Genomic DNA, 25,433 nt, shown 5'->3' with positions numbered 1-25,433 from the left:
GCAATCAGTATAGGAGTAAATATAAGATAACTATGCGTGCTGTTGAGTGCATGTACATTTTCGTGCATGCAAAATGGATTGAAGTGTTATAAGACTCTTGGAAAACTAATTAGAGGTTATGTTTTATTTTGTGAGACAGTTTATCGAGTATTTGAGTGTATCACTTTTTTTCATTTGGTGGTAAAATTGTATTTTCCAGAGTTGTGTTTGAACATTGTTTTTCTCTTGATATGTAATTCTTATGAGTTTCAAAAGGTTTTTTTTTTCTCTAAGTTTTTGTGGCTTTAAGCTGTCTTTTGAACTGAGTGTATGAATTTACTCATGCTTGTGTTTTACGTTTTGTGTGTGATTAAAGTACAATAAGTTATTGCACTTCTATTCAGAATCTGTATTTGTCATTTAATTTGTTAGGAAATGTAGTACATGCTTGACAAGGTTAAAACAGCAAAAGACAGTATATAGAGGGTAGACGGTGACAGAGTTGACACGCACTATTGTCCTGTTAGTTTTTAGAGAATAGCTCAAGTCACTCCTAGTTTAAAGAAAAGCGTTTCAAGTCATTGGCTACAGATACTGGTTGGCCACAACTTGTGAATAAGTTGTCTGCTGTTGTTAAAAAAAACAATGAATTTGCAGTGTCTTATTGCATTGCAGCACCCTGCCAAAATATTGTGTCACCCTTTAGTCACATTCTGAAATCCCCCGCATTTCAGTCCCTTTGAAGGGACACGAGTGCTGAAATGAGATCGCACAACCCGCAAGAGTATCACACTAATTGAAGTTGACAAAAATACGAACTGCGCCCTTTTGAACTGCTGACATTGAACAGGGTGGATTAGGCCGCGTATATTAACAACAGGTGACGGGCTGGAGGGAACAGTGGATCGTCCGTGTCACGGAGGGTTTGCTGTGGACGCTCACAGATCGGAGTAAAGACAGACATGAAGAGGAAGGAAAATGTCTTACTTCATCTTCTTCCCACCTCACACACACACATAGATGGAAAAAAGCACATTAAAACTGAGACATTTTAGTGTGGTCTTTACTTATTGTTTATAACAAAGTCATATATACACTTAGAAACATAAACTCAGTCAAAAAATTTAAAACAATTTCACTGACTTTATGAAAATAATAATAAAAAAGGCAAATAAAACCATCACAAGGCAAACGTCTTAAAGACTGCACGGCTCTCAATGTTAAAGCCTAAAACACTGCAGCTGGGACAACTATGATGAACAGAACAAACATATAAACACACACAACAGGTATAATGGCAAATAAAAAACAAAGCATTGCATCAAAAGTATATACACATCTGTTTTGAAAAGTGTGGATCTGGGTTTATTATTCACTATACAATAAGCGTCTTGAAATGCATGATAAACAAATAATTACTATGCTTATGCAACTCATTAAATTACTTAGTGTATATATATTTTTTTTGTGTGTGTGTGTGTGTTAAGTCTGTATAAAATTACGGTTCAAGATGTTCCAGTAGCTCAGCATCAATCTTTTAAAATCAGCAGTTACTCGCTCTAAATATTAGATTTATGGTACCAGCTTTGTCCAATCTGATTAAAACAGAACATATGTGAAACATTTACTGTACATCATGTTATTGTATGCTGTATTATCACATTTAATTAACCATTAGATACAGCCTAGATATGTAATTGAATCATTTACTATATATCATGTCAATTAAACATGTGTTACTTTTAATACAGTGCAGCTAAAAGAGTCAGGTCCGTGTCATCTTTTGAAAAGAAGAAAAAAAAAAATCCTGGTTGGAGCATCATAAATTATGACTATTATATACAGCACTGCTGCAAAATACAACTATATACACTGTATACGCTGATTCCAGAGCAGCTGGAGCCCAGCGTTTCCAGCTCCATAACAGTAACAGTGAGGAACCACAAGCCTGTCAATCAAACATCAGACTCAGGGTGACCCTCCAATAGCAGGTCATGTAACATTAGTCTACGCATTCATATCGGTAAATGTTTGAAAATATCTTTCACTCTAAGTCAAATAAACATTGTCATCACCATCCAAAGTCACTTGAACTGAGAAGTGACAGGAGTATGTACCACTTTAGTCTGAATACTGAAGTCTTGATATGAAAGACAAATGTTGAAATGTTGAGGCTGTGACCGGGTTCAAACATCTGTTACAGGCTGGTCAGAGGCTGCCGATGTTGGGGAAGCTCTTGAGCTTCTCTGGGAAATCGTCTTTATAGAGCACCGGGTCGGCACGGTGTTCCACCACCTTCAGAGGCATTGTACCGAAAACTGATGCAAACTTGTTGATGCACTCAGATCTAGGGACGGAAACACAACTTATTTAATTAAAAAGCAGCTAAAAGCATGTATTTATTAGTATTTATCTGATCAGTGATTAATGACTGCAAATGATGTGGATGGATGAGCTCTTTACTTTTTAACTATTATAAGGTGCCCATCTTCCTCAATTAAGTTTTTCTGCATTTTACACATGTTTATATCTCTGTTTATTGGCATGTAGAGGATATATCCAGTCAGTTTGTTTATTTTTGCACAGCTCACAGAATTTGCCTGTGTACAAAATATGTCTGACTTAGATTAAATAATTGCGTCTAATGTTAAAGAGGTAACTGGAAAGACTGGAAATATTTAAGGCATAGTATTTTTTTTTTTTTTTTTTTTTAAAATTGTACTTACTGTACTGATAAATACTGCAAGTTTTTAAAAAAGGAGCAGATTGCTTTAAATCCAGTTTCACCCAAATTTTATGTCACTTTGCAAAGCTGCAAAGCTCGTTGTGTAACCTGCTGCAACGAGACACTGCCGACTGCAGTTTGCTGTAAACAAGTATCTCCTGCAATGAGCAGAAAATGCTTCAGGTAATAGAAAGTGAATAGAAAACTGGGGAGAAAATGCGCTGCTGCCGACTATGCAACAACAAACCTTTAAAATACAGTATAAGTACGACAAACTGTATTTTTAAAATCCAAATTTTACTCATATTTTTGTATACCAAATTTAAATGCGATTTTAATGTCTTTTAATATTTGAAAAAAAAAGAAAGATAAAAACTAGGGCTGTCAAAATTAACGCGATAATGCGTTAACGCAAATTTGTTTTTAACGTCACAAATTTCTTTAACGTGCCCACTTTATGATAATCACATGCAGTTTGGGGCAAGTCATAGTCAAGTCAGCACACTGACACACTGACAGCTGTTGTTGCCTGTTGGGCTGCAGTTTGCCATGTTATGATTTGAGCATATCTTTTATGCTAAATGCAGTACCTGTGAGGGTTTCTGGACAATATCTGTCATTGTTGTGTTTTGTTAATTGATTTCCAATAATAAATAAATACATACACTTGCATAAAACAAGCATTTTGTGCACTCCTATGTTGATAAGAGTATTAAACACTTGACAAGTCACCCTTTAAGGTACATTTTAAACAGATAAAAAATGTGCGATTAATTTGCAATTAATCACGATTAAATATTTTGATTGATGGGGCGCCACTATAGCTCACATGGTAGAGCGGGTAAACCATATACCCCCAATATACACACACAAAATAAAAAAAAATAAACAAGATTCTACTGTGCTCATTTAGTCCACGATTTCCAAAACTTTGTGCCATACCTCTCCACCATGTGCGTCTGATCCAGGGACAGTCCATCAATGGCAGTACACTCGGGGCACTTGAACTTCTTCCTGGGGGTCACCTAAACAGAAGCAGAACAAAGTCACACCAGTAACGTCAGCTCACTTTAACTGTTCGTTAAATCTGAGCAGCCCAGACAGACGCTAATAAACTGTCCAGTCTGATGAAATAACTCTGTGACATCTTACAAGAACTTTTGTTAAGTACAGTGAGTGGAAAAAAATGTCAATGGAGTCGGAGAGATACTATGTGATGTATGGCTTTCCTCTGTCTAACCTCCAACACATCTACACCCCCGCCACATGCCTGCACCCAACGCTCTGAAGCTGTGAATGTATGTGTGTGTAGAAGAAAACAACAGACACCGAGCGAGGAGGACAGAATAGGTTGGAGAGGAGAGGTTGGGTGTTTTTCTGAAGGAACCTGATGGAGATATGGTGGGAGGAGGGAGGAGGGGGCGCGGGTGCAGGCGTAGGGAAGTGTGCAGCTTGTGATTTGATGGCAGGGTGTGCGTGAGCCCCGGTGAGCTTAGGAAAACATACTCAGAGGGGGGAGTGCCAGTGAGTGACACCCAGATAAGGGAGGTTAAGGCTGGGCTTTAGTTCGGGCCCCTGCACCTGGGCACAGTCAGCATGACGGGGAGGGGGAGAGGCGGTGAAGTCGAAGGGTGAGAGCTGATCAAACCCAGAGATGCTGGTCCACTCTGTCAGGCTTCAGCCTCCCCCTGGAAGCTTAAAGCAACCAGGCCAGTCAGAGCTACGAACGTACCTTTATGGGGGCTTTGCCCGTGATGTTAGCCACCAGGAAGTTCATGGCAATATCTTCACAGTTCATGTGAGCGTCCACCCAGTTCTTGATGTCTCCTGGCATCTTGTATGTGTACAAATAGTTGAAGTACTGCAATGGAAACGGATTCACAACAAACAAATGATTACTAGGTGTCATATAGATATACTGCAGACTCATTATGTACAATAATGCAGACACAGTTTGACATGGTGACCTAAGAGTATGTAGGAGGAACCGCTGCACTAGAATTTGCTTTGAACTTAAGTGAGTGTGTGAGCTTTTAAGTAGAAGCGAGATAACCTCGCTCTACCTATGACACTCCGCTCGTCTATCACTGTAATCGTCTTGCCTGAAATCCTACACAAAACAGAGGTCTACAGGAAATTCTAAAATCCTTTCTGCAAACTTCAGTTTTTATTCAATTTCCAGATATAATGGACAATTTCCTTTCCAATCATTACTAAGCAAAAAACCTAACATCCATGAGTAGCTCTAAGGGGAAATGTGTGTGAACGAGGCAGCCAAAACGACTTCATTTCAGGCTTTTCCCTGGTCACCTTGTGGTAGAAGGCAGCTCCAGTTAGAACCATGGAGACCTCGTTGGTCCACTCCGACTCGTACTTCCACTTCCCCATTTCATGGTCCCAGAGGTGCAGCCGGCCTGGGTAGCCCACCAGCCTGTCGGGGAACTCCCTCCATACCTGAAGCAGGACAGGAAACAGATTGTCAAATATTTTCACGTGGATTGAACTAAAGGTGAGAACTGATGGCTGATACTGAAACAATGATCAAGCGGTGTTCTAAAGAGAGTTTAAGGATTACCAAAAAATCACAACCGAGAGTCAAATTATCATATTTTCAGATAGAAGTAGCTTTTTGATTGGCTGAATATCTCCGGCTTGACACCAGCAGCCAGTCTGATATCTGGTTAGACAGACAGCTCCTCTATCCTGTAATTCCATGTAATTATCCTTAAACTCAGCACAATTTTATTAAATGGCTTCTAAATGGATTCAGGTGAGTGTGCCGGGCTAAGTGGGGCCCGGCAGGTATGTGGGCATGGAAAGCATCAGCTCTAGACCTGTCATCATTCCTCACACATCAAACACATTCGGCAGGCAGTCAAATCCCCAACTAGAGCAGAATGAGACTGTAATCCCCCTGAATGACTTTAAACTCTGGGATCAACTTGAAATGGTTCCCTGCAATACGTGCCGTCGGAGAGAAGATGGGAAAGTATGGTCAAGGTTAAGTTTTTTTTTTTTTTTTTGGTTTTCTTTAAAGGGGGTCTTTTTCTCACCTCGTAGCCAAACTGCAGTTCATCAGATGTCAGCATGATGATGTCATCATCGATCGCTAGCACAGCTTCTGTCTCGATCTCGTCGTAGGGGAAGAAGCGGTTACTCAGCTTGTTCTCTTTGGTTCGCACGACTTTGAGAGGAACGCCGATCTTTGGCCAAAGAGACTCTGCCAAGAGGAAAACAATACAATGATAACAACCGCATTTTATACACATAGATACAGAGCTGAAACAATTCAGTCGACTAACCGGTTAAATCCTTAATCCTTGAGATTTCAGTCCTTGTTGAACACTCTATTTACAAGTGGTAAGAGCAAATGTGGTTTCCATACTACAGGTCCCAGAGTACTGGGGGCAACAAAACAAACTTCTGTTGTTTTAATAAAGAAGAAATCAGGCAATAATTGGCCCTTTTCCATCATTCTATGAGCAACCGGTCTGATTTCATGCTGAATACAGCATGAGTCTGCCAACAGCAAAAAAGAAAGAGCAGTAGTTTACCTCTCTCTGCAGCCCTTCATCTAACAGCTCACTGTGACTGCTCCTTCTTGTTCCATTACTCCCTGAAATATTTCAAACTGATCCGCTGTCCAACAATGCAGAAAATGATGGGTGTCTTGTTTTGTAGACGCATTTTGGAGGAATGATAGCGGCCAGTGTCGAGCTCACTGACAAACACGTTGTATTTGATAAAAGTCAACTCGCCAGTTCAATGGTTTTCATGTGAAGCTGCAGCAGTAGGAAATGTTCGGTTTGCATTAACAGACACTTAATACAGCATTTTTTTCCAGAAATGTCACCACAGACACCAGTTTGTAATACTGCACATATATAAATATTGCAATACTTTCATCAGTGGGCCATAGGCTCAATCACCATTGTGTTACCTCATTCAGCAAAAGACATTTATTTAAATTAAAACATCTGAGATTGCTGTGAAGATGTGCTGGTTATATTTGTCTTATATGATAGTAAGTTTACTATCTTTGGTTTTAGTACCGTTGGTCAGACATAATACATTATGTGAAGACATCGTGGGCTCTGGGCAACTGTGATGGACATTTATCAATATTTTCTGACATTTCATTAACCAAGCAATTAATCAATTAATTGAGAAAATAATGTAAAATGAATAAAAGTAATTGTTGGTTGCAGCCCTACATAGATACATATATGGCCACTATTGGTGTCTAAAGATGGGTGAGAAATTATGATGTCATTTACCACTGACAGACATTTGAAGTCCGTCCTGCCAGTGGAAAACAGTGCTCTGGGAGTTTAACTCCACTGACTCACATCGCTACGCTAACCTCAAGCACGTGCAAATCCAACCACACTACGATTCTTCACGAGGCAGATCAACAAAGTGTTTTTTCAGGGCAGCATTTCAAACATCTTGGGCAGTGTCCATGGCACGGACTATGGCACAGACAGATCACACAGAATGTGTCCCGTCATTAATGGGCTAACTGGGACCTGGCAGCCTATAAGAAGAGCTCCAGCTCCTGCTAACCACGTCTGGGGTCTCCTGTCAAAAGCTATTGTCAGGAAAACTGCTATGTTAAATGCCCAGAGTTTCTTCTTTCACCCTGTCCATGTTGCTGCCATCCCTTCTTTTATTTCTTAAGTTGGAAAGAGACAGTTGGAGTGAGGGGATAATAGGCTACTATATGAACTTTAAAACGTCAGTCCTACCTCAGCCAGGGTCAAAATGCAGATACTAGATTAATTCTTCTGTGACTTCATAAACTTTATTCAACTAACAAAACAAAATGCCATGATCTGAAGAATAAGCTCTCTCTAAGTCCTGTGCATTTACTACAGCTGTGTGGCAGTTAATCTCAGCTGCTGTATCAAGAGATCATTTATAAAAACAGATACAAACACTGAAAGCAGGTAGAGACCATTTGTTAAACATAATGTAATTTAAGTCTGTTATAAGACTTTCAGAACAGAAAAGTCAATAATGCTATATTGTGTAAAAAAAAACAATTTGCTTGGTCTGCATCTTCTTTAAATAAACACAGGAGGAAGCAAAAATAGGAGCGTGTAAACACATCAGATCAAGGCTTGGTGCGAATGGGGAAATGTGCCTTCACATTGGGCTGAGCCCCACGAGTCTGACCTGTCAATGGCCCCTAGTTAATTCTAATAGGTCACAAAGATCCAGCCAGGCGCCGCTGATCCCTCTAACGAAAAGGCAACTCACAGCCACGACGGAGCACTTCAAAGTCGTCTCATTACTTCATTACATTAGCCAACTCTTACAGCAGCAGGACCGATTTAATTCCAGGTCCAGAACAGTCTGAGTCTGAGTCGAGCAGTCAGTGGGGTAAGGCACGATTAACTGTTGTGTACTTAATTGCCATATTAAGGCAAATAATTAGAGCGCAAGGTGCAATAAATAACAACTAATAAGAGCTAACTATGACACATCTATGATGGACTACAACTGATGATGAAGAGTAATGAAAGACAGAAACCTGAGTGCATGTACAACTAGATCATTTGGAAAGCTTCATGAGCTTTCTTATTTTTGATGAGGATTTGTTACACTCACCCTCAGGAGGACTCTTGTTCTGGTTATTCCACACCACCAGCAGCTTAGCCAAGCTGGGCACCTTGGAGATTTCTGTGATGACCCGGAAGAGACTCTCAACGCGATCGTAGGTCAGCACCACTGCAGTGAACCCAGGTGCTCTTGGTGGGATAAGTGGCAAGAACAGAGGGCTGTTCACACTGGACCACTTCTACACAAGAGAGGAAACAAAGATAAACACAGACTGTTTAGGCCACAAACATCTTTTTCCATCCTATTTCATTCATTCTTTTTCATTTCCATGAAAAGCTAGTCTAGAGCTAGCCTCATGTCTTCTGTGTTAACCCCGTCGGTCATGTTTTCCATGATTTAATGCACTATAATAGTGCTTCACTGGACAATGAGGTCACCTGCAGTCATTTCCAGATTATGCTTTTTTATTATGGAGCAAGACTCGTCCAATAATGTCTCTCAGGGGCTAACGGAGGCAGAGCACAGGTTGCCAAAAGCTTCCAGTCAGAGTGCCAAGAAAACGCTGCAGAAGTAGCAGTACAGGAGGACAAAAAAAGACCAAGAAGGAGTTTGCTGCCCCCTCTTAGTCAATTAGTCGACTAATCAGTGATTTTGGTCTTGATCGACTAACATTTCTTTTGTCGATTAGTCGTTTTTATGCTTTTTTTTGTAATGCTGAATGACTTATTTCCAATAATCTTATGAGCTCCATGAGCTGTAAACACAAGATTTTAAGTGGTGATTTTGTGTAATTTTTTGTGGAGAAATTCAGTTTTACAGATCTGTCGATTAAATCACAATCGAAAATTGTACGACTGTTAGTCGACTAAGAATTTCTTTGGTGGAAGACAGCCCAACAAACAAGATAGGATGATTACCCTCTTGTATCTACTGTTCTTTGTGATGGTATTATGATGGGTCGTAGGAGAAATTGTGTGGGACAGAGGAGACGAAGGGGGGGAATTTCAACAGGAAGTAGTGGCTATCTATCGTTAATGTGGAACTTGGCTTTTCTTTCATTGCTCCCCTTTAAAATGGCTTGTAAACCCTGGGAGCCGCACTGACTCCAGCTGAGATCAAGTGACACTGTTAAATGACGGAAACCACAGCAGTTTTCAGATGACACGTGTACTAAATACTACATTTTAAAAGTTACAGTCATTTGAATTACAGTGACAAATCGGGGACAACTGGTGTTAGTCTGTGTGCAAACGATAAAAACGTTTTGTTTATAAAAGTTTTTTTCTCCAGTGAAATAAAAAGACAAACCATGTCTTTCATTTACAAGCACGTGCTACTCTAACACTAGCAAATATAGGAGTTCACTCTTGATAAACTTCTTCAAAGGCTCCAAAACTGTTCCACCCTGGTTACAGTGACAATCAGGCAAAGAGAGCATATCTAACACAGTAAATCTGTGGGCTTCTTGAAGTACATATAAACCCTGTTTCTCTTCTGGGCCCAGGTGGCCACACAGTGATTATGTGGCTCCTTCCACAGCATCAACACAAGTCTGTCAACAGAGACACAGCCACTGCCTTTTACACAACATCAGTCACTCCTCCACCAATAAAAAATCTCTTTATTGGCCAGTGGAAACTTCCTTGTGGTCATTCTCACATTGTCAAACAAGCAGAAGGGGAAATAATTAAACTAACACATATACGAAGCGCAGATGCATTTAAACAGAATAAAAGAGGGTTAGAGACCACTTATGTCATTTGTCAAACAGAATAAATTAGATGAAAAGAAAGCCGCAGTTCATCATGTCACCAACAGATCTGAGGGAGTTAATGTGTTTTTTTTATACTTTATATTTACACAAAAAAATAAAAAAGAAGAATTTAATTTGGCTATTTGAACTGCTTGAGTAGTTCTTCCTTAATCTTATCAAGAGCAAGATTCAAAGTATTCAAAATGACTTTATCTGTCTGTCCTATCTGTAGAAATGTTCCCACTGAAACACATATACAGTACATTTTAACATTCAACCTTAAGACATAAGCACATATACTGTAAGTATTACTAATGTACACTGATGCAGAGGCACAGTAGTCGCAGATTAAATCTAATCTTTCAATGTATTGCTGAACGATGTAAACAATAAAGTTGAAACAAAGATGCAGTATCATCTTCATTAGTATTATATTAAATATATTATATACTGTATATACTATATATATGGAAAGTGATAAGGTTTCATTATTATCTTGACTCTATTTCAGTCAACTGGATTTCAAAAGAAAATGACTCTGAGGTTAAAACTGCTGACTTTCAGTTTTAAGGGTATTTTAAGTATTTAGGGCTCCCCCACTAAGTCGATTAGTTGAGTAATCGGTCGTTTTGGTCTTAGTCAAAGTTTTCTTTAGTCATGTTTTATGCTGTTTTCATGCTGAATGACTTTCAATTAGTTGACAAATTGTATGAGTGTTAGTCAACTAAGAATTTCTCAAGCGCTCGTTGACGTAGTTATATCGTTAAATAGCACTGGGAACTGGCTAACAGCAAGAATACGTTTTTCTTTTTACATTTTCTAGACTGAATGGAACGAGAATTTTGGGGAAAGATATAAACACGATTGGTTGACGGTTCACTGCGTCATTACAGCGCATAAAAAAGTTGAGGCCAGCTAAACTTCTTTTGAAAATGACTTGTAGTCTGTTGCTTTGTCGCTCGTAGTGTGAACATAGTATAAACGCACGGTCACACATGCGTGAATGCAGGCGAGTGACCAATGCCTGCCGAGGCCTGAAAGTTTACCGAAGTTGAATTCCACGCGAATTCGAAGATACAAATTTGCTACGCGCTACTATGTGAATGTTTTTTCACCCCTTCGCTTGCCTTGAATGGAAGTGAACGGGAGTCAAATGCTAATTTTGCGCATGTGTGACTATGCCTTAATATATTTTATATTACATGGTTGATTAGTATCAGAATATAAACACCCTCAAAATAAAGTTGAAAGTCAACACTTCAGCCTCATAGCAGATCATTCATTTCAAATCTAATGTGCAGGAGAACTGTGTCAATACAAACATATCCAAATACTTACAGACTGTACTGTTACTTTTAAACAAGATAGTGATAAAATAAGACTTTTATATGCCCAGGTGCCAATCACTACAACACGTTTAAAACTCTGAGATGCCTTAATTCTTGTAATGTAGAAACCTTACAAGTATGCCCACTACCTACAACTCCAAAACAAAAAGGAGCTTGTCCCTTATTCTGAAACCCCCTCCCCTCCAAAGGCACCAGCAATCCTGGGAAATGTGCTTTCAATTACCAGCCTAAAGACTACAGGAGGAGAGGGGGAAAATGTCTGCCTGATTTATTTAGTGCTCTGTGCAAGTTCTTCTCACCATCCGTTCACTGAATCCATCGCGAAAACACTTCATCTCCCATCTCAGGCAGGAATAGCCAAAGGTCTGTACCCCGACACAATTAACCTCCTCTGGGTCTGAGCAAACCTTGAGAGCTGAGTGATACTGATAGATTGGACTGGGGGGTTGGACGCTTTGACAAAACATTTTGACACAAGTGGGCAATGTCAAGTGTAACTGCTGATTAACAAGCTACCTGCTCAGAGGAAAACAGGCAACCATGGTGAGCTTGACTGTAAGCCTATTAGTCCTGACTGACAAACAACAGAAAACAACCCTCAGAGCGTTGCTTGTTAACACCAACGCAACCTGATTGTGACTGCCACTCCTCCTGGGATACCTGAAGACATTTGACAGATGCAAAGACACTATTATGCATCTACACGCATGCTAACATGCACACGCCTCTACCCCACAGGCTGAGGATGGAGGAGACTCTAGATCAGACCGGGCTGATTAACAACTCCTGAGAGATGGTCGCCCAGCCAAGCTGTCTGCAGCCACAAACTCCCACAACCACAGGGATGCTAAACACACACACACACACACACCATTCTTCCCATCCAGCGTACTCTCTACAAACGCATGACTCAGACATGCAGGAACTTATTTTTCACCACAACGGAGGCATCCTCATAGAGCAGAACTGCTGACACAAACTGGCTGCCTCAGAGCTAGCTGGGTGGATACCAAAACTGTGAAGCGCAGCATGTGTGGCGCTTCAGAAACGACTGAAGGGATCTACTGTCACTCTGCCACGGAGGCTTTGATTTACAATGCACAGGAGATGTGGCACTGCGAGCATCTGTATGGTCAAAGCTCCATCCTGGATGGGTTTCATTCAGATGTCTGCAATAAAAAGACTTCTAGGAATACAACTGAGCGATTCAGCACAGTGGAGCACACAGACTGTATAGATTATATGGCTGTATGTTGGAAGAGATATAGCTAAATATCAGATACTTCTGAAAGACAACAATGGATGGCTAGTAATATAATAATCTTGCTTTACTAAAAGTTACCAATACTTGCAAAAAGCACATCAACATCAAGTCACAGTTACATACCACCACAGGTGGATTGTTCCACTGCTCATAAGTCCGTGCAGCATACGGGTAGATGCGGTCATTGATGATCTGGAGCGTTGTCAAGCCAATAGCCTTCATGGAGCTGAAGTAGGCTTCCCAGAACCAGCGTGCCTGTGGACAAATGGAACAGACTTCTTAAAACGTTGTGCCCATCAAAACAAAAATGGGGGAAAAAAAGAGCAACCACAAAACATGCTTAGAGGATCAACATTACACTACACATTTAACAAAATGTAACTCTCTATTCAACTTTCATAGATATTCACTGAACAGATAAAGACAATGCAGAATTGGATATTTGCATCGACTGATGAAAAAACAACATATGTAATCGTTCTTGTCACTATCAGAACATGCTGCATACAGGTGCAAGAAAGAAAACTATGTTTTTGTTTGTAGAATTAGTCACCATAATGGAAATGTCAATGAAAAAGTTATTATTCTTTAGTTTTATTATTAATTATTAGTAATAATAATTGACCTTAAAAGGCAGAATGAATAGGATTTGACAATTTGTAAACACAACATTCAAAGTTAGCCCCTCCTCCACGGCTCAACAACACCAGAAGTGCACTCCCCCTGACCGCGGTTAGGGGTGCTCGCCATCGGAGCCAACCCCAGATTCACTCTCGCTTGGTCGGCTTGGCGTTTTGCCTTGCTATATTTGTATTACATATTTTTTTTTGGCACTGTGTCCGCCAACTTCATAGCAATCCTTTTGGATACGTGCTTACGATCTGGCACCTGGTCGCTACATTTTTATAGAGGTTTATGCCCGGAGACGTCCCAAACACGGCAAAATAAGAAAATACAGGTAGTAGGCAGCGTCTGATACGGACACCACCACACACTTCTAGTGGGTCATAAGTAAAGATTGAGAGGGATAATCTTTGCATGAGTCTAACCATTGTTTTTTTTAGAAAAGTCCTACTCATTCTGCCTTTAACTTGAATAAGAAAGTATTTCATGAAACTGGTTTGTATTTTTATTCTTATTTTATGCTGTGGCGTATAGCCACTACATGACAGAAGATAACATCAGTGTGCTGTAAAATCCAGATTTCTCTCCCCGGTCCAAGTCTATAAAGACGATTTTCTAGCCCTCTCAAGCCTCTCGACCTTCAACAACTCTTCTCATGAAGCTCTCTAAAATCGCTTTTGACTGTGCCTGTTTCGCTTCAACAGATCTCTGATGTGAAAAACAGACTTTAACGATAACATTAAGATATGTGTTAAGAGTTCAGTTATCACATTGGCTGCTGGAATACCCAACTCTAACCGCCCTCATTCACGGCTCACAAAGATGAAAAAGAATACCTGTATATTGATTTTGTTTAAGCTCTGACTATGTTATGGTTGAGATGCAGGAGAAGAATAAATCTAAAGAGAAACGTTTTCAGTTACAATGAATTGATTGATAAAGAGTAGTGCTACGGACCATGACGTATGTGTCTAGCCTCCTTGCCTCCTGCAGGCTCCTACTCTAGTTAGAAACTTCAAGGGACAGTTCAGAGACGAGAGAACCCTATAAGAGTTAATGACGCTTCAAACAACACTGTCTCCTGCCAGGAGGCACCGTGTTACACTGACCCGACTCCACCCCACCAGCTCCTCACAGTTCTGAAGTAGAGGATATGAAATATTCGAGTATTTGTGTGTCAAGTCAAGTCAATTGTATTCGATATAGCCCAATATCACAAATTTGCCTTCGGGGGGCTTTACAATCTGTACAGCATATGACGCCATCTGTCCTTTACGACCCTCGCAGCGGATAAGAAAAAAAAAACCTTTTAATGGGAAAAAAAATGGAAGAAACCTCAGGAAGTGCAACTGAGGAGGGATCCCAGTGTAAACCTCTGAGCCATATTTCTTTCTCCTCCCATTGCAATTCACCAGTGTGCATTATTGGCTAGTTAGTGCCCCAAACATAGTCAATCCTTAATGGCACGTGAACATGTGACAATTGCCTATATCACCCAAGTCTGAGCATAAGCACTGGAGCTGTACAACAACACAAAAACAGCATTTATTTTTATAGAGGGGGGTGAAGAGAATCCAAAAAGACTTTCTAATCTCAGGGGGGAATCCCAACGGCCCATAAATCAGCCGGTGATGAAAGTTTCTTTTCCGACCGGGGGGAGGCAGAAAGCAAACTGTGGCGGCCCAAGGGCCCATACCACCACCCTCCACCCTCTCCCAGCGCCTGCAGGAATTTTTATGAGCACAGAAGAAGAGACAGCGTTGCAAGAGAGGAAGAGAACCCCTTTAGTCCATCTACCATTTGCAGCATTCTAGCCTAAACTCTACAGGAAGATGCATAGCCGCAAATATAGCGACTCTGACCAACTCAATCTATGAGCTAACCAAAATTTATTTCACCAATAAAAAGAAAATTATGTTTAATGCAAACTGTAATTATAAACCTGCTGCAAATATTGAGAAATAATGCAAACAATCCCGAGAGTCAGGTCCAAAATATATTCCTCTGTAAGTCAGACGAAACCGCCGCTCGATGGTACGCTTGGTTTAAGACGAATTATCTTCTCATTTCCTTCTAGTTTAGAGAGTTCCCCAGCAGCTCCCACTCCTTTGTTGTTTAAAATCATTAAAATAAACGGTCAAAGAGATGATCAAAAACAGTTTATATAACAGTAGTCTAAATCACTTTGTTTAACTCGGAGGAAGTTGTCAAGTGCCTGACAGATGATTCAACCTATAGAGCAGAATTGGAAGCCAGTGAGCTGTGGACAGAACCAGGCAATCATTAGTGTTTCTGACATAATCAAAAACAGCAGTGAAACCGAGTCCGTTTCAAATCATGTGAGCTGCTCACTGGGAATATTGTTTTGCTTAAGATTTATTAGCACTTTATTTTTAACTGACATTTCTATACACACGACTTGTTAATAATAATAATAACCTAGTCTCCCAGGAGAAAATCAGTCCTTATTAGAAGGGTTAAAATATAAACTAGCAGGACTTTCAGTCTAGAGGATCACGATTGAAGACCGCAGCTTTAGCAGCAGGTTTCATGTGGAATTACACAGTCCTGGATTACAGACTGCCCCACTGACACCAGTTCAGCGGTGGAATGTAACTAAGTACAAGTTTTTGAGGTACTCTACTTGAGTATTTCCATTTTATGCTAATTTATACTTCTACTCTAGTACATCTCGATTTTAGTCTGAATCAAAGTGAAATTGATACTTTTGATTCGTTTTCTATTTTAGTCTGGTTTGATTTGGTTTCACAATTTAAAACGGACCAAATTAAAAAAATGAAGTTCCTGAGAGGCGTGTACGGAACAAATTTATCTCTTTGTCTAGAGAGCTGCCACTTCTATGCTGATCCTTACATATTAATGCGTCAATAATTATAATCCAATAATACAATATGTGTCATTCTGAAACAGGCCTTTCTGCATTATGATTATGAGTACTTTTACTTTTGATACTTTAAGTATATTTTAATGCTAATATTTATATACATTTGTAGGTAAAATTTTGAATGCAGGACTTTTACTTGTAACAGAGTATTTCTACATTAGTGAGAGATCAGAGTACTTCTGAGTACTGCACTAGTTTGTGTGGCTCTAAATATTCTGCAGTGCAACAAAGAGGCACGCCGTGGGACTGTTTACACTTTAGATTTCATATGTAACTTGAGGCAGTAAAGTTCTGACAACTCCTGCATTTGGAAACAGAATCTGATGGAGGACCTCAGTTGATAGTTCAACGATATCAAATCTGCAACTCGCGATTAAGAAGATTAAGGAGCTGTTATTTCATTTTTGATTGACTAAAAAGCTACAGACACCTGTCATCATCCTGGCTGACTGGTCACTTCTGTCTGAGGGGGATGCATGTAAAGAGAAGATCGGACTGAAGAAAAGCAGACGGCGTATACTGTAAGAGAGAGGAGAGTAGACCGACTTGACATGTTCTATAAATCAGCTACAGCCAGTGTGCTGTTATGCATGGAGGAGTCCTGGGGGGCTAAAGGTTGGGAAGACAGTTAGGATCAACAGACGGAAAGAAAAAGCTGGTTGAAGCTCAATACCAAAGCAGTAGTAGAGGAAAGGATGAGGAGTAAGTTGAACTCCCTCCTCCCATCTTACATATTCTAATTTAAAGGATTAAGTTATTTGAACGTGTTAATCTAATAAAAAGGTCTGTACTGTATGTGTCCTATTTTGAGGGTATGACCCAAACACGGCTCATGGAAGTCAGTAAACAAACATGAGCTCAGTATTTTCACTGTTAACATCGCACAGCTGTTTAGTATGTGGCCTTTTAAAATGTGACCTAAATGGATGCTATTACATCATCTCAAATTTGAAAATGAGTTCTGCTGACGACTGATGGAAGCTCAACAGTAGTCCATCACGATTTGACCTGATCTCTAATAAGACATGCAACTTAAATTAACCAAATCTGTCCCTGCAGGATGAACTGAAACTGCACTCATTACATAGATGATACTCTGCTATGGTCAAGAACAAAAAGCTATCAATATTCATGTGAATTAAAAACACAGAAAGGTAATTGATGAATGAAGATGAATACTTATTGTAGGACAGTATTGTTTTCTGCCCAAAGAAGCTTAAAATCATCAGCTTTGGTCAATTAACCTTTTAGTCTCCCTACAATATCAACCCCAAAAAATCAATCTTTACCAATGAATTTTCGTTGGAGCAGCAGTTTTTTTGTGATCGCAGGTAGTTCTTCAGCCTCCGACTCAAACTATAAACTATAATTTATGTTGACAAAACCTTAAACTATACTTAAAATGTAAAATATAAGTTTTTCATTATATGGTAATTCCTTTTAGGTAAGTATGCATTGTGTATTCCTATTTTTACATTTGTAAGCACAAAAGACAGACCACATGGGAACACAGACAGACACACTATGAAAGCAAAGGCTGCTGAGCCCTCTAGTGGCAAAACGAATGAAATACATCAACAACCATTTCAAAAAAGAAATCAATGTTTAAGCTTTTCTAGATTATCTGCTTTAAGAAATCAGGCTCCCAGCACGCATAACAATGTTTTGCCACGAAGCCTAGAATTTAAATTACCCCGTCTTTTACACCAGGGAAGGTGGGGAGCACAGCTGCCCTTGAATGGTCCCTTAAAACCCGACAGTACATAGAACCTGGTCGAGATGGACTGTACCAATGTGATAAATCCATTCAGTATTACACTTCTGTTCCTGCAGTGTGTTTTGATTTCTTAAGGGTGAGACCAACTTCAATATGAAGTATTAAATGAAGCCAGACAAGTAGGATGTAGGCAACTTGATTTAATTTTTTCTAGAAAAAACACTGTTTAGAGAAAATTTTGATCACTATTATGTTTTTACAATCTTCAAGCATTGTTTACTGTACTTAACAAAAACTGACATAAGATTCGTATGATTTTGTTTCAATAATTATCCATTATAGGACATCACACTCTGATGCTTTTAGTGTGGGTTTAGAGTGTGGCCTGTGACCATCACCACACAAATATATATATTATACCTATATTAGAGCTGCAACAATCAATTAATCATTTAGTTGTCAATTATTGAATTAATCGGCAACTATTTTGATAATCGATTTATTGGTTTTAATAATTTTTTGAAGGAAAAAAAAGTAAATTCTCTGATTCCAGCTTCTTAAATGTGACTATTTTCTGGTTTCTTTACTCCTCTATGACAGTAAACTGAATATCTTTGAGTTGTGGACAAAACAAGACATTTGAGGATGTCATCTCGGGCTTTGGGAAACACTGATCGACATTTTTCACCATTTTCTGACATTTTATAGACCAAACAATAACTAAACAATTAATCAATAAAATAATAAACCGATTAATCTACAATGAAAATAATTGTCAGTTGCAGCCCTATCCTAAATCGTGGTATACCATTAGTTTCATCAAACTCATAGTAAAATTACTTCTGTAGAGAAATGTCTCAGACAAGAATCAACTTGCAACCACTTCAATCCATCTGTAATGGATAACAATATCAGATATGCTACCAAGTTAGCTGTGAGCTATACACAGCAGAAAACCCGCACCCACCCCCCCCCATCTCACGAGAAAGTCATGTTTTTGAGCTCGTCTGGTGAAATCCAACCCCAAGCCCGTCTCTGAGCCCGTCTCTGAGCCCTCGGCCTAAAATGTCTGTTTGGCTAGTATAATTAGTAAATGGACTAGAGTTGATACAAGGGAATGAGGAGCAGCTGAACTGCTGCACTTCTCTCAAAGCTGCTTTCACTTATGTTTATTGTGGTTCAATGTAGATATCAAATGGAAAGAGAGCGCGAGCCGTCTTCAGTGCTTTTCACTCAAGCTAAAATCAACATAGCTGAGTCCTCTGAAAGCTTTTTAAAATCTAAACTGAGCAAAGGAGGAAATTCAAACTTACAAAAAGTAAAGGTGGTATCCAAATTTCTGTCTTTCGCACGTCACATAAAATTTGTTCCGGCTTCCACTGACTTGGTTGGTTGGTTAAGGTATAGGCACATCTCACACATGACATGCAAGTGCTCTAAACCCAGTGACAGCCCCTCCGACCACAATGTCAATCAGAGTTCTCAAACAGCAACTCTATGTAAGGCACTTTAAATAAGTACATTGTGACTGTTACCTGTCTTTGCATCTCTTCAACTTGTCTGTGAGGAATACTCTTTAGGATGGTGTACATCTCTGATAGCTTCTCCTCTGGAATAACCACAGATGCCCTGTGCAGAAACAGAAACATTAAATTAGTGAAACGAAAATTGGCAGACTTGTCGAACCATTTATTCATTTTTTGAACTGTTCAGTGGCTTAGGCTGACCTTTTCCAGTCGAGTACTTCAGAGAATGGCAGAATGTAGGAGTCCGCGAGGATGACCGGGACACAGCCAGCCTGCAGCACATCACTGAGGGCAGCTTGACCCAGACGAGCCCCCCGCAAAACCACACAGAATGAAGACTCCTGTAGAGACACATTGGGAGCAAATTGTTGATGGGACGTGTGAGTTTGCATTCTACAAGCAACCTAAAACCAGACTCTATTGACCCATTTTCACTGCTGAAAAATCCAAAAGAACACCAAATAAACAAAGAACTTTAACTGCATGAGTTTTAGTTCCTGGGTAGAGCTGCACAATTAATCGAAATTTAATCGAAATTGCAATATGGTCTACTGCAATTTTCATATCGCAAGATGACGAAGAAATTTGTTAAAGGTGAAATGTGAGTCAAATACCATTAATATTAAATATTGTGGTGCTGCAGAGATGTCCTGGCCTACACATCATATTCTACAGACTTAAGAAAACATCTTAGTTTGGTATAGATCCCCCCCTACATTTTTTTTTTTTTTTTTAAACTACACCATAATCACTTTAATGTTTTTCAATGAAAATGAGAATTATGATGTAAAAATGATCATACCCTCTAATATCGTAAATCATATTGCAATAATAGTCAAAAATAATCACAGTTAGATATTTTTTCAGAATCGTACAGTCCTAATCTTGGGATGTAATTTCTACCTTCCAAAAAGTCCCTGCTCCCAAGGAAGCTCTTATTGAAGGATCAGGAACTAGGTTACGCTGAACTGCAGTACTCATTGTTGCTGAGTGGTAAAACAGCCTGAAGTCTGCTCAAACATACAGCATCTATTCTGTCTATAACAAGCACTGGTTGTTGGTGGTATCAATATTAGAACTTGGACACATTTCAGCTAAAGTAGCACATTTAACAACTATAGTGCATCTTGATACGCTTTGAAATAAATTGTTTTTAATGCAGTTGTGCTTCCCACCTGCAGGATCTGTGGGTAGTCATACACCTGCCCCTTGTAGCAGCGTTTTCGTGCGGAGGCGGCACCCTGGGAGAGGTTGCTACACTTGTCCAGGAGGAGCAGTGCTTCTCCATTTTCTTCCTTCAAGCGCTCCAGTTCGGCACGGTACTCTCGGTGGATGGCAGTTTGAGAAGACAGAATGAAGAAGCGCCGTGGCCTGGAGGAATGGAAACAGGAGATATGCAACTGGTTTTCATACTTTATATTGTTGACTATAAATGACTCCTCAATCATAACTAGCTTAAAGAGTGTTGATAAACCACAGTTACTTTATTATATTTAAAAGTCCACTTTCTGTAGAGAAGATGCTGATGGATAACTTAAGTAAAGTGACTTTGATCTCGTCATGTGTTGAGGTCGAATAGTCGTTTTTGCTTAGGAAGGTTCCTAACTGAGTGAGAGGACCCAGAAATATCTAAGTGTTAAGGAAAGGTGCTTCAATGTTTCCTTACTTATCTCCTTTAGCATAGGGAACACGGGACCATCCTTTACCAAAGGAAAGGAGATAATACCGTCCCACAGTTTCTTGCGGAAGCAAAAGTTAAAGCGGCGCATCATTCGGCCGTCAATAACATCCGCCGTCACTGTTTAATTGTACACTATGGATAAACTGAAAACATCCTTCTTGGGAAGTGTAATACTGTTTTGGACAAGAATCCTTACTCCTTACTTAAAAAAACATCTGTCCGCCATCATTTAAGTGCAGTTGGATTCCCACCAGACTACGGTTGTCTATTCCTAAGTCCTTATGAATTCTCCTTCACATCTTTCCTCGACCTCATGATGTTTTCCATCAAGGTCAAGGAAAAGTGGTTAAGAAAAGACAAAGGACGTAATTTTTTTTTACTATTCGACTGCAGCCATGGTGTGCTACTCAAACAAGATAATGTGAGTTAAAGTGTGAGATGTGCTCACCCTGGCTGTCTCTCGGGCAGCTCAACATCTGCAGAGAGGGGGCTGTAAACTGGGATGCTGACATCATAACCTTGTCTGTAGGTCCATGTAGAGAAACCGCCTCCCGCCAGCAGCGCTCTGAAACAAATGGATTGTAACAATGCTTCAACACTCTGGGGATTTCAACAGACCTGAGCTGCAGGAACACACTTTAAAACACAAATTCATTCATTTGTTTCCTAAGAGAACTTTTGCTACCAATAATGCTGATGTGAGACATGAAGTGACATCAAACAGGGCTCAGTGTCCTGCTTAATAGATCCCATGTAGTCCACTAGGTGATGAAATGTACTTTGGATTCTGTTCTATTCTCAGGCAAGGTGAATATAAAGTGGAAACACACCGACCGTCAAACACACGTGGTTCTGATGAGGCTCCATGCCAAATGGACTCCAGCTGGATGAGACCAGGAAATTCCTTACAGCTAAAGATAGTGTTCATTGTCTCAAGGCTGCGCGTTCATAAACCCAACCTCTTCCATCCTCAACCATCACTCTAGCCTACAAGACATCTTGAGACACATATACGCTCTTCACTGGTAAACGCAACCAGATTTGAAAGATCTCCTCAAAGCCTCTTGAATATACAGCATGTTATCTCCTTATCGCTTGTAAATATCCCTTTCATCTTCATCAGATGATCCCTCTTAACACTTTGTGAATGACTACAATTAAAATGCAGAATGTTGTATAATCCATTGTAACATGAAAATGAATTTTATCTGTCCCGGAAACAGAATATACATTAACAAGAAATGATTTATCCTTTTGATTTGAAGTTGCTGACAGGAATGCTGAAAACATGAATGTTGACAACATGCTTCCATCCTCTCTGGTGTTTTGAATAAAATGTTAGAACATTTTTAAGCTTTAGATGTCTGAATTGGTTGTAGTAGGAATCAGCTGATGACACTTATTTGGTTAATTAAATTCATGCACCAACCCTATCCTTTGATCTAAATATGAATGGTTTTGTTATACATACAGTATTTCCATTCAGATTATAATGAACACATTCTTAAATATTAAGATGGCTTATAAGATGTGCGGTAGCTACCTGTCCCTGGGCACATCCAAGGCAGTATTGTAGTCTGGAGGGCCTCCAGGTAACATGTTGAAAAGTAGGTGATTCATTCCTTTGTCCCATCTACCAAAACATACACAAGATTAGTGCTGGAAGTTAATTAACACATTATTTGAACAGAAAATGAAATAATGGTAGTTTTGTTGATTAATTCATTATCAAACAGTCACTTTTATCAAATGTGAAAAATTATTTGCCTTTCTTCATTTCATACCAGTGTTTATTAAAAACCTTCTGTTTAATGTTGGCCAGAAAAGAGACATTTTGAGACATCACTTTGGGCTCTTGTGAAACTTCTATCTTATGTGGTTGTTATTTCTGACATTTTATGACAAATGATTAATCAATATATATTAGTTGGTATTTCAAAAATAATTGTTAGCTTACATCTCACACAATATATACTGTATGTTAAGTGACCGTAGACACATTTATAAGGGATCAATATAGAGCTGCAACTAACTATTATTTTCATTGTTGATTAATCCATTAATTATTATTTTCTTGATTAATCGATTAGTTGTTTGGTCTATAAAATGTCAGAAAATGAAACATGTCAATAAGTGTTTTCAAAAGCCCAAAAAGCGTCCTCAAATGTCTTGTTTTGTCCACAACTCAAAGATATTCAGTTTACTGTCATAAAGGAGTAAAGAAACCAGAAAATATTCACATTTAAGAAGCTAGAATCAGAGGATTTTTTCTTGATTTTTTTTTCTTGAAAACCAATAAATCAATTATCAAAATAGTTGCTGATTAATTTAATAGTTGACAACTAATCATTGCAGCTCTAGATTAAAATGCTACAGTTGAGCTTTAACACCAATGACAACAATGAGAGTAATTTAAGAAAAAGAGGTTCATAAAAAGAGCTAAAGAGCAACTGAAAGTGACAAACTACTGCACGGTTAAAACCAATTAAGACATTGATTATTTTGGTGACTGGCTCTGGTGTAAGCGTTTACCTGGGTAGCATTGACAGAGCCTGGGCAGTCTCTCTGATACGCAGGGAGTTCTGGTTCAGCACATCGATAGATGGGATAAAAAGACAAGCCCTGGTGACATCGTCGGTGTAAAAGTCACTGTCAGAGATGGCACTGAGCAGGTCGTTGTATTCTCGAGACAGTCCGGTGCTGCTGATGGGAACACCCAATTCATCCACAAACTTCTGTAGAGGGTAAATGTACACCTGCAACAACAACCATTTCAACAAAGAGTCATAAGTTCAACATGGAACACTGCAAAAATATTAAAAGGATACGCTTACTTTATGTAAGCTTGGTGATGTGAGGGTTGTTTTAAGAGACAGTTACCTTGATTCTGTTTTTAGGATTGTAGCCACATCTGTACACATCAAAACAGGTGTGCATGCGACAGCTGAGGTCCCCCCTCTCAGGAATGGGACTGGAGACAGGCAGGCGGACCAGAGGTGCGTCGTGAACACTGCGTTTATCAAGGGTCCAGTCAGCTGCAGACTCAATGGAGTGGGGCCAGAACTGAAACACCCCGGTGGCGAGGAGTCCAAGCAGCACCACAGAGAAGAGGGTGAAGTAGTAGATGCGGTGCTTGGTTTTCATCCGCGGGATGAGAGCAGGGCCCCGTGAGCTGTATTTCCCAGAGGCATACATGGCTGACCGACAGGGCTTCTGATCAATGACAGCTTCTGTAATAGTCAGACGGTTGTAGTTAGTAGTCTTCCAATGAGCATTAGATCAGCAGACTCTGTCACAACTTATAGATCCTTAAGTCTTAAAACACTTTTATAGAAAGGCTTTTCCAATCAGCTGAATTATAGTCTTTTGTATGCTTGTGTACCAATGTGTATGTATGTGCATATATAATTGTATGAATATGTATATGCTTGTTTCTTTATGTCCCCATTCTATTGTTTTGTATTTAATTATTTATGTGTCATTGTATTCTGCTGTCTATGATGTGAATTTCCTTGGAAAGCACTTTGTGAAAAGTGCTCTACACATTTATTTAAAATGATTATTATTATTCTGTACACCATGAAGTACAGTGAGAAAAACAGGATCAAAACAGGTACTCCAGAGGATGATCAATGCAATCACAAGTCCCCCAAAGTCTCAGTCTGCAGCTCAGACAGGAAGAGTGCTCCTGGTGTTACACAGTAACAATGATCATGTTGTTAATGTGATGCTGATTTCAACACCTTTGCTGTCAAAGACGCAGCTAATTGTAACGAAAACATACACATTACTGCCAATAACATCAGGTGAACATATAAACAACAACATGACTTTAACTAGGACGCTGACTGGACTAACCTCAGCTCACCTAGCAGCTAGCTGAACCAGCTGTGTAAACACTGAAGCTAAATCAACTCTCTAACGGCTCAGCTGACTTTACTAAACCATATAACAGAAGATCATTCAAACGGTGTGTGTGTAGTTTACCTACCGGGACGTGTGACGGAGTGAACGTGGTTGGACGGGTCGGTGTTAGTTCATGACTCCGGTTAGAAAGCAGGATACTCTGTAGATAATGCTAACCGAGCTAGCGTTAGAGAGCTAACGGGAAGTCAGTGTTCCGGAAGTCATTCTTCTTCGCTGCTGACATATAGAGTAGAGACTCAGGAGGTAGATGCTCTGCTTCTCTCTGGTGGCAGTGGAAGCATACTGACTGACTGACTGTTTTAACCAATACAGTGTTTTATAGGGCAGGGGTCAGCAACCTGAGGCTCTCTAGCTCCTCTCTAGTGGCTCCCTGTGGATTTATAAAAATGGAAATGAATAACTGTTTTTTGTTTGCATT

General features: G+C 39.6%; 1 protein-coding gene across 1 annotated transcript; it reads right to left on the bottom strand.

Moving 5' to 3' along the window:
• Positions 1-1,024: 1,024 nt before the first annotated feature.
• ext2 (exostosin glycosyltransferase 2) lies at positions 1,025-25,233 on the bottom strand. Its single transcript, XM_037751735.1, has 15 exons — positions 25,080-25,233; positions 23,969-24,318; positions 23,621-23,844; positions 22,632-22,721; positions 21,537-21,653; positions 20,583-20,778; positions 19,609-19,748; positions 19,417-19,510; positions 12,759-12,890; positions 8,318-8,507; positions 5,758-5,924; positions 5,015-5,158; positions 4,437-4,565; positions 3,647-3,729; positions 1,025-2,326 (listed from the first exon to the last, which is right to left on the bottom strand). Exons 2-15 carry the CDS (start codon positions 24,281-24,283, stop codon positions 2,188-2,190), a joined length of 2,160 nt encoding a protein of 719 aa, XP_037607663.1. The 5' UTR covers positions 24,284-24,318; positions 25,080-25,233; the 3' UTR covers positions 1,025-2,187.
• Between the last annotated feature and the right edge of the window lie 200 nt (positions 25,234-25,433).

This window comes from Sebastes umbrosus, chromosome 2 (genome assembly GCF_015220745.1).
Source record: "Sebastes umbrosus isolate fSebUmb1 chromosome 2, fSebUmb1.pri, whole genome shotgun sequence".
Lineage (NCBI taxonomy): Eukaryota > Metazoa > Chordata > Actinopteri > Perciformes > Sebastidae > Sebastes > Sebastes umbrosus.
This window is presented reverse-complemented; position numbering and strand designations above follow the sequence as displayed.